This window comes from Crocuta crocuta, unplaced genomic scaffold (assembly GCF_008692635.1).
Source record: "Crocuta crocuta isolate KB4526 unplaced genomic scaffold, BGI_CrCroc_1.0 scaffold334, whole genome shotgun sequence".
Taxonomy (NCBI): Eukaryota; Metazoa; Chordata; class Mammalia; order Carnivora; family Hyaenidae; genus Crocuta; species Crocuta crocuta.
The window spans coordinates 1,874,694-1,884,527 of record NW_027533260.1 but is presented as its reverse complement, the minus strand read 5'-3'; the positions used below and the strand labels follow the sequence as shown (position 1 = coordinate 1,884,527).

The following is a 9,834-nucleotide window of genomic DNA, read 5'->3' as shown; positions in this document are numbered from 1 at the left end:
TTGGGACTGGTTGTTCATTTTAGCTCTGGGAGGAAATCAGTGTTTTGTGAAGGTGTTGGGGGGGAAGGGCTGCATTTAGGTGAGGGAGGGCCAGGGACTGATCCCTTCAGTGGTTTGTGAGCTGAAATAAAATGAAGAATTTTCTCTGGTCTCTGTGTGTCTTTGTCTTTGGGAGGAGAGGCTGGGGAGAGGGCAGCCTCAGGCCAAGGAGGAAAAGAGATACGACAGATAATCCTTATGGTTACACACACACACACACACACACACGCACACTCGGCACATGGCCAGGGCCTGGCTGGGATGATTGAACTGGTCAAGATACAAGGCCCACTTTTTTCAGTAAATTAGTTAATGTGTGTGTTATTTTATTGTTTTATTATTTTTTCGAGGTTTATTTACTTTTGAGCGAGACAGAGACAGCACTGGGTGGGGGGGACAGAGGGAGAGAGAGAATCCCAAGCAGGCTCCATGCTGTCAGCGCGGAGCCCAACGCGTGGCTCCAACTCCCATAACCGCGAGATCATGAGCTGAGCTGAAACCAAGCGTCGGACGCTCAGTAGGCTCAGCCACCCAGGAGCCCCAAGACCCACTTTTAGATCCAGACCACTTATTACTTGTGTAGACATCAGAAGAAAGAAGAGCCGAAGCTGCCAGCCCCTTGAGGTTCTTGTCACACACTCAAAGGGGACGACCCGGAAACGAGGGGGGTGTGGGCACCGAGCTGTCTGATGAAAGCCACCTGGGGGAAGTTGGGAGGCAGGTGGGAGGAGCGCCAGAAGCTTTAATGGAGGTCATCGCTGACCTCTCTGGAGGGTTCACTAGGCGTCCAGCGCTGTCTGGAGCTGTGTGTGATTATTTCAGCGAACACGAGGATGGTACTGATAGATTGTGGCTGAAGAACCTTAAGCACGCGTTCCAGCGGTGTGGTCCCTGCCGGCCACTAATTGGGACGGGAAGGGCTGGGCACACAGCGTGAACAAAGTCAAGTTCTCTGCCACCATGGAACCTACATTCTGGCCGGGGAGACAGGTTATGTAACTTGACCAAGTGTATCAGTTATAAATGCTTTGGGGGGGTGCACCTGGGTGGCTCAGTCGGTTAAATGTCCAACTCTTGGTCTCGGATCAGGTTATAATCTTGTGGTTTCGTGAGTTCAAGCCCCGTGTCAGGCTCTGGGCTGGCAGCACAGAGCCTACTTGGTATTCTCTCTGTCTCTGTCTCTCTCTCTCTCTGCCCTTCTCCCACTTGCACTGTCTCTGACTCAAAATAAATAGATCTACTTAAAATGTAAATAAATAAATGCTTTGGGCTGCAACTAACACCAAGACCAGGTCATCAGCATGCAAATAAAAGGTTAACCTTTCTCCTGTAAGTCTAGAGGGAGAAGGTTACTGGCATTGCTCAGAGGTTCAGAGGCTGTTGTTGCTGAGGTCTATCTGATTCTCTTGGTTTTTTTCCTCATGGTCACAATATGGAGGCCACCGCTCCAGGCATTGTGTATGAATTCGAGGCAGGAGGTCAAAACTTTCTTAGCTTGGTAGATTTCTGCCTGCATCGCCTTGTCTGGGGCTGTTTCATGGTATTTCTAGCTGCAAGGGAGGCGGAATATAGACATGCAGAGGAATATTTTTCAGCCTTAAAAAGGAGGTGAATTCTGACAGCTGCTACGACACATAAATCTTGAAGACGTTATGCTAAGTGAAATAAGCCAGTCACAAAAATTAGTGTATGATTCCACTTCTATTATATACCATTCCATGTCCTAAAGTTTTATCCCAAAGGATCATGTGGTAATTCCATTTTTGGGGGGTAATTCCATTTTTCATTTTCTTGGGAAATGCCTAACATCCACAGAAGCTGTACCATTTTTCGTTCCCATCAGCAGCACACAAAGGTTCCAATTTCTCCACGTCCTTGCCAATATTTATTTTCTCTGTGTGTTTTTAATAGCTATCCTGATGGTTGTGAGAAATATGCCTAAAATTCTTTTTTTAATTTTTTAATGTTTATTTTTTTATTTTTTAAGGCTTATTTATTTATTATTGAGAGACAGAGAAAGGCAGAGCATGAGCATGGAGGGGCAGAGAGAGGCGGAGACACAGAATCTGAAGCAGCTCCAGGCTCTGAGCTGTCAGCACAGAGTCGTATGTGGGGCTTGAACTCACAAACCGAGAGATCATGACCTGGGCCGAAGTCTGACATTTAACAGATTGAGCCACTCAGGTGCCCCAGTGTTTATTTATTTTTGAGAGAGACGATGAGCAAGGGAGGGGAAGAGAGAGAGGGAGACACAGAATCCGAAGCAGGCTCCAGGCTCCGAGCCGTCAGCACAGAGCCCCACGCGGGGCTCAAACCCATGATCCACGAGATCATGATTTGGGCTGAAGTTGAATGTTTAACCGACTGAGCCACCCGGGCACCCCTGAGAAACATGCCTAAAATTCTTAATTCAAAAAAAAAAAAATCAAGGGGTGTTTTAAAATATATTGCTGATTAAGATATTGATTTGAGGGGCACCTGGCTGGCTCAGTTGGTAGAGTACTTGACTCCTGAATCTCAGGGTCATGAGTTCAAGCCTCATGCTGGGTGTGGAGCATACTTAAAAAAAAAAAAAAAAAAGATATTGATTTGATTTACGAAAGACCAAATAACAGATGCTTTGATAAGATAGAAGATTGATTTTCTCATGTGAATATCCAAGCTGGTCTCCTGAGGTGGTCCACGGACCCAGGTGCTTCTATTTTTTTTCTCTGCATCTACAAGCCCAGTGGTCCTCAAATTTGGGTGTATATCAGAATCCCCTGAAGGTTTTTTTTTTTTTTTAAATAAATACTTATCTATTTTTTCAGAGGGAGTGTGATCGGTGGAAGGGCAGAGAGTGAGGGGAACAGAGCATCTGAAGCAGGCTCTGTGCTGAAAGCAGCAAACCAGATGCGGGGCTTGAACTCATGAACCATGAGATCATGATCTGAGCTGAAATCAGATGCTCAACCCACTGAGCCACCCAGAAGCCCCTCCTGGAGGGTTTTTTGAAACACAGATTGCTGGGTCCCAAGTCCCAGAGTTTCTGATTCAGTAGGTCTTGGATGGGGCCTGAGAATTTTCCTTTCTTGCAAACTCCCAGGGGACCAAGGTGCCGCTGCTCATCTGGGACCACTCCTCGGGGACCATTATTCTAAGGCGCTTCCTTCCTGGGTGGCCTGGGCAGCTTAGTCAGTTAAATGTCCAACTCTTGGTTTGGGCTCAGGTCATGACCTCCTGGTTTCAGGGTTCGAGCCCCCATTGGGTCTGCGCTGGCCGTGTGGATCCTGCTTGGGATTCTCAGTCTCCCTCTCCCCTTCCCCCACTCGCTCTGTCTCTCTCAAAATAGATAAAAACTTTAAAAATTAAAAAAAAAAAGGTGTTATTTTCATCAACTCAGTTGAAGGAAAGCCCCCTCCCCGCCTCCGCCCATGACCTTGTTACAGCAAGCAGGAAGGGGGACAGAGATACTGGAGAGCATGCCACCTCTTAAGGACATGAGCTGGGACTTTTCCACATCTCTTCTGTGCCTTTTCTTTGAGTGGAACTTAGTCACATGGTCACACTTACCTGCAAGGGAGCCTGGGAAATGTAGTCTCCAGATGGGTGGCCATTTTCTCAGCCAGAACCTAGGTGGTCCTATTATTATAAAGAGAAGGGAAAAATTGAAGTTAGGAACTATGGTCACTAAGATAAAACTCGAAGGCTCAGCAAGGGCCAATCAGGAATACAGGGGCCTCTAGTCCCGCAGTGTTGTCTGGTGGTCTCGGGATCCCCAAGACCCTTTCAGGTTAGTTGCAAGGTTAAAATTATTTCCATAATAATACTAAAATGTTATTTGCCTCCTCCCCCCCCCACCAGAATCTGGAGTTTTCCTGAGGCTATGTGATGTGTGATGGCATCATTGTTCTGACAGCTAATGTAATAATTGTAATAATCCTTTCTAACGTGCTTGTGTATTCTGCGATTTAAAAGTTTTGCCATTTTGGGGCACCTAGGTGGCTCAGTCAGTTAAGCCTCCAACTTCAGCTCAGGTCGTGTTCTCAGTGTTCATGAGTCTGAGCCCCGTGTCGGGCTCCATGTTGACAGCTCAGAGCCTGGAGCCTGCTTCGGATTCTGTGTCTCCCTCTCTCTCTGCCCCTCGCCCGCTCACATTCTGTCTGTCTCTCTCAAAATTAAATAAACATTAAAAAAAATTTAAAAAACGTTTTGCATTTTAATTGCTAAAATTGTAAATATGGACAGATACAACCCATGCCAACAAATTCTTTGTGGTTGCTGATATTTATTTAATGGTGCAAAGGGGTCCTGAGACCAAAAAGTTGGAGAGCACCCGTGTGAGTATTTATTTCCACTTAAATTCAAATCTTGAGATTCTGGGCCATGAAAGCGTTGTGAGTTGGGGCTGAAATCCCCCACCCGAGGGCTGGCCGGTCCTCTGAGCGTCTCAGAGGCAGGTCTTCCCCCTCTCCACCCCGCAGCCAAACGTCTTTATTTAGGACAGTGCTGAAGTTACCTGAGCCTTGCACATCTGGTTAAGAAATCCTCCCTGGGGGCGCCTGGGTGGCTCAGTCGGTTGAGCGTCCGACTTTGGCTCAGGTCATGATCTCACGGTTCGTGGGTTCGAGCCCTGTGTCAGGCTGTGTGCTGACAGCTTAGAGCGTGGAGCCTGTTTCAGATTCTGTGTCCCTCTCTCGCTCTGCTCCTTCCCTGCTCATTCTCTGTCTCTCTCACTCTCTCAAGGATAAGGAAACATTAAAAAATTAAAAAAAAAAAAAAAGAAAGAAAAGAAATCCTCCCTGGACTTTGGCATTGCAGGAACTGGCTTATTGCAAAGCAGCAATCTTCCCCATGACTTAGGGAAGGCCCTGGATGACCCTCTGTTAACCTAAGACAGGGCCACACACAGACCCTTCCAATCCCTCACCCCTTTGTGTGTGGGGGGGACCCATAAACTCTTAGCTGAGCTGTTTTGTCCCCACTGTTCTATCAGGACAAAATGTTTGTTAAACAAACCTAGGTTAAGCCGCGCCTTCCCCCCGCCGACTCCCCAGAATCTGGAACTGTGGTCCATTCTCAGCCTGAACTCTCCTCCACCTTGCAATAATCCTTTCTAATAAAGTCCCTCCTTACCAAGTCTGAATTTTGTTTTATTAAACATTTTTATCATTTTGGGGGGCGCCTGGGTGGCTTAGTCGGTTAAGTGTCTGACTTTTGCTTAGGTCATGATCTCACGGTTCGTGGGTTCGAGCCCCGCGTCGGGCTCTGTGCTGACTGCCAGCTCAGAGCCTGGAGCCTGTTTCAGAGTCTGTGTCTCCCTCTCTCACTGACCTTCCCCTGCTCACGCTGTCTCTCTCTCTCTCTCCTAGAAATAAATAAAAATTAAAAAAACTATATTTCTTAAACATTTTTATCATTTTTAAAAAATTTATTTATTTTGAGAGAGTAGGGCAGGGGTGCCCAGAGAGAGACAGACAGACAGATGGACAGAGAATCCCAGGCAGGCTCCTCACTGTCAGGACAGAGCCCAATGCAAGGCTCGAAATTATGAACCATGAGATCATGACCTGAACCGAAACCAAGAGTTGACACTTAACCGACTGAGCCGCCCAGGTGCCCCTAAGACTGATCATTTTAACATGAACAATTCACTGGCATTTGGTACATTTACAATGTTGTATAACCACCACCTCTACCTGGTTCCAGAACATTCCTTTCACTCCATGTCCATTAGGCAGTTACTTCACATTCTCCTCACCCCATTTAAAAAAAAATGTTTATTGGGACGGTTCAGCGTCCATCTTCAGCTCAGGTCATGATCTCACGGTTCGTGGGTTCGAGCCCCGTGTCGGGCTCTGTGCTGACAGCTCAGGGCCTGCAGCCTGTTTCGGATTCTGTGTCTCCCTCTCTCTCTGACACCCGCCCCCTTCACACTGTCTCTGTCTCTCTCAAAAATAAACTAAAAACATTTAAAAAAATGTTTATTTACTTTTGAGAGAGAGAGAAAAGGGGACAGAGGATCTGAAGCAGGCTCTGCGCTGACAGCTGCAAACCCAATGAGGGTCTTGAACTCACAAACTGTGAGATCGTGACCTGAGCTGAAGTTGGATGCTCAACCGACTGAGCCACCCAGGTGCCCCTGACCCCCATTTGTTTTTCTTTGACACTTGAATTCCATCAGTTGGAGGAATTAGTTTACTCCTTGTTCACCCTTGATGCTTTATCATCCTTGGGGTCTGTAGAAGGTTGAATAATGGCCCTCCACAAATATGCCCACCTCCTAACGCACCCCTGGGGACCTATGAACAGGACCACATTTGGAAAAAAAAAATGCAGATACGGGCTCTAAACCCATAGGCAAGTGTCCTTATCAGAGACAGAAGAGAGACTGTCAGAGAAGAGAGGTCATGTGACCACAGAGGCAGAGGCCGGGGTGGTCCGGGAGGCCTGGGCCACTAGGAGCTGTAAGAGGCAAGCGAGCATCTTTTCCCCCAGAACCTCAGGAGGAAGTAGCCCTGATGACTGTTTATTTTACTTTACCTTATTTTATTTATTTATTTCATTGACGCTTGTTTAATGGTTATTTTTGAGAGAAAGAGAGGGAGGGAGAGAATGAGTGGGGGAGGGGCAGAAAGCGAGGAAGACACAGAATCTAAAGCAGGCTCCAGGCTCTGAGCTGTCAGCACAGAGCCTGACGCAGGGCTCAAACTCATGAACTGTGAGATCGTGGCCTGAGCTGAAGTCAGACCCTTAACTGACTGAGCCACCCAGGAGCCCCTTATTTTATTTATCTATTTATTTATTTACTTACTTACTTATTTATTTAACAATGAATTCCAACCCCCCACAACTGTTTGCAGACTTCTGGCCTCTAGAACTCTGAGAGAAGAATTTTCTTTTCTTTCTTTTTCTAAGGTTTATTATTAATTTTGTAATAGTTTTTGTATGCTTATTTTATTTTTGAGAGAGAGAGCATGCGTGCGTGTGCAAGCATGTGGGGGAGGGGCAGAGAAAGAAGAGACCAGAGGATCTGAAGTGGGCTCTGCGCTGACAGCAGAGAATCCAATGCGGGGCTCAAACCCATGACCTGTGAGATCATGACCCAAGCTGAAGTCAGATGCTTAATGGACTGAGCCACCCAGGCACACTGAGAGAAGGATTTTCTGTTGTTTTAAGTGACTAGGTTTGCGGTACTTCGTTTCAGAAGTCCTAGGAAACTCATATAGGACCCCAATTCATTGTGGTGAGGCTCCTCTTGTAGAAGCCCCTTTTGGGTGACCCAAGGCTTTTCATTACCCTTCATCTCTCCGTGCTGAGCAGAGCAAGGTTAAGAAAAAGACAAGTCGGGACACCTGAGTGGCTCAGTCAGTTAAGTGTCCAGCTCTTGGTTTCGGCTCAGATCATGTCACAGTTTGTGAGTGTGAGCCCTGAGTCAGGCTCTGAGCTGACACTGCGGAGCCTGCTTGGGATTCTCCCTCTCTCTCTCTCTCTTTGCCTGCACTCTCTCCCCTGCCTGCATTCTGTCTCTCTCAAAATAAATAAATAAGCTTTAAAAAACAAAACAAGAAAAATACATCTCTGAGAAGCTGTGGCCGCAGCTGAGACTTCCTGAGGATGTTCACCCCCCACCCACCCACTCCCACATCCCCCCACTGCACCCCCAGGACTCACAGCTGGAGGCCAGGGACCCTCAGAGCCTGAACTTAGTGTGAAGCTCTCCTGACCGCTGGTTGCCAGCTGGCAGGAAAAATGCAAATGTCAAGGTCTAGGTTCAAGTTCACCTAGCATTTCCGTGCTAACTCCTGTCTCAGATTCTGGCATACCCGAGGACTTTGGCCTGGACAGTCCCTGCCGACTGCTGCCTAGAAGATGATGTTCATATTTTACTTGCCGCCTTTACATATGTTTAAGTGGGTTTGTTTGCACAATGGAGAATAAACACAGACTCTTTATCTCCACCTCAGATTCATTTTGTTACATAATGAATCTCAGGCCGGCTTTGCGATGCGTTTCGTTTCCATTGTACGTTACAGGAAAACGGCAGCTCAGTCGTGTGGGCTGAAACCGAGAAAAGACTAAATTAAGCTTTACTCCACAGTGAAATTAGGAGCATGTAGTGGTTTTTCTCCTCTAGAAGTGAGGCTGAACCTGGCACCGCACAACCGAGCTGTGCAGACTTGAACAAGTGTCTTCACCTCTCTGAACTCAGGTTCCTTGCCAGCAAGTCAGGGATAGCAGGCAGGGACCCTGGAGGCGGCACAACACAGAGAGAGATCACCCGGGGTCTGGAGGGAGTCCGGCCTGGGTGCTCACCTTTGCTCCATCATAATCTTTCTTTGAGAGCTGGGGAGACCATGGGGCAGCAGGGCACCTGTTAGAAGGTGAAGGAATCAATTTAAAGGATTCTGACCAGCATTTAAAGATAGTAACAGTATATTTTAAAAATCATGACGTACAGGGTGGCATTTCCGGAAGCCCTGTTGACGTGAAATGATTTTTTGCTGTGCATCGCGGTCAGAAAGGTCTGGAAGCCAATAGACGGCGCCCAGCTTCGCACTTTTTTCCAGACGTTCAGAGAGCCTCTGCCTTCCAGACGCGGTCCCAGCTCGCCCAGGGCAAATCCCCGGCTCCTGGGGGCGCGGTGCTGGCGGGACTCCGCCGCCAGGTGGCGCCCGTGCCCCGCCGCGAGCGGGCTCGGCGCCGTCGGACCTTCCAGGCCCCGGTTTCTTTCTGGTCCAGCATCGCCCAGAGGATCCCGTTTGCTGGGACTGGAGGCGCTGCCGCGAATATAGGTCCCCGAGTAGAGCGCGGTGGGAGGGCCTGGGGGGTCAGCGGGGGAGGCGGCCGTCCTGCGCCCCGCGCCTCCCTTCTTCATTCAAGAGCGTTCACCCAATGCCTCTCTTTGTATCCCAGACGGGGTCGCCGCTCCCAGAGCTCGCACCCCAGTGGGGAGGCCAGACAAGCAACCACCGTCAGGCCCTGTCACTATGGGACAGCCTCCTCGCCTAGGGCTTAGAGGCAGGTGCAGCGCGGGACAGCCCCGCCCCCAGCCAGCTGTGTGACCTCGGGCAGCTTGCTTACCCTCTCTGTGCCTCAGTTTCCTTTGCTATAAAATGGGAAAATAGCAGAGGAAACTGCACAGGGTTGTCGTGAGCATTCAACGAGCTGATATCTGTAAAGCATTTAGAAGGGGCCTGGTATGTTTGTTAAATCAATTGTTACAAATTCCCATTTTACAGGAGAGAAAACTGAGGACCAGAGCAGGGTAGTGTATCGCTAAAGCTACATTTCTACCCTCTAGGAGGATCTCTGAATAGAGTCCAATGATTCTGAGTCTCAGCCTGGAGGCTTCTCCTCTGCATTACACTTGGAAGAATAAACCCAGTCCCTTTGCATGGTGGAGGGCAGGCANACCCTGTGTCTGGGTCAGTGGAATAATTAGACAAGTAAATAAATCATTTTCTTCTTTTTTTTTTAAGTTTACTTGAGAAAGTGGGGAGGGGGAGGGGCAGAGAGAGGGGGAGAGAGAGAATCCCAGGTAGACTCCACACTGTTAGCACAGAGCCCCATGTAGGGTTCAAACTCACAAACCGGGAGATCATGACCTGAGCTGAAATCCGGAGGCAGATGCTTCACTGACTGAGGCACCCAGGCGCGCCTAAATCATTTTCATATTATGAACTACATCCTGGTTGCGAGAAGAACGCAGAAGGGAGCTGAAGTGCGCTGGCTGAAAGCAGCTATGGAGATGCACCACCTCTTCGGTACTGAACTGTGAGGGATTCTGAGCGCTGGGTGTGCCATCGCCCCGCT

General features: G+C 48.4%; 1 protein-coding gene across 1 annotated transcript in view; it reads left to right on the top strand.

Moving 5' to 3' along the window:
* Window positions 1-8,375: 8,375 nt before the first annotated feature.
* The window catches only part of SIGLEC11 (sialic acid binding Ig like lectin 11), a 19,900-nt gene continuing 18,441 nt past the window's right edge, over window positions 8,376-9,834 (top strand). The window contains exons 1-2 of the mRNA XM_077747142.1: window positions 8,376-8,394; window positions 8,589-8,831. Coding sequence (XP_077603268.1) covers window positions 8,376-8,394; window positions 8,589-8,831 — 262 coding nt within the window. The remainder of the gene's footprint in view (window positions 8,395-8,588; window positions 8,832-9,834) is intronic.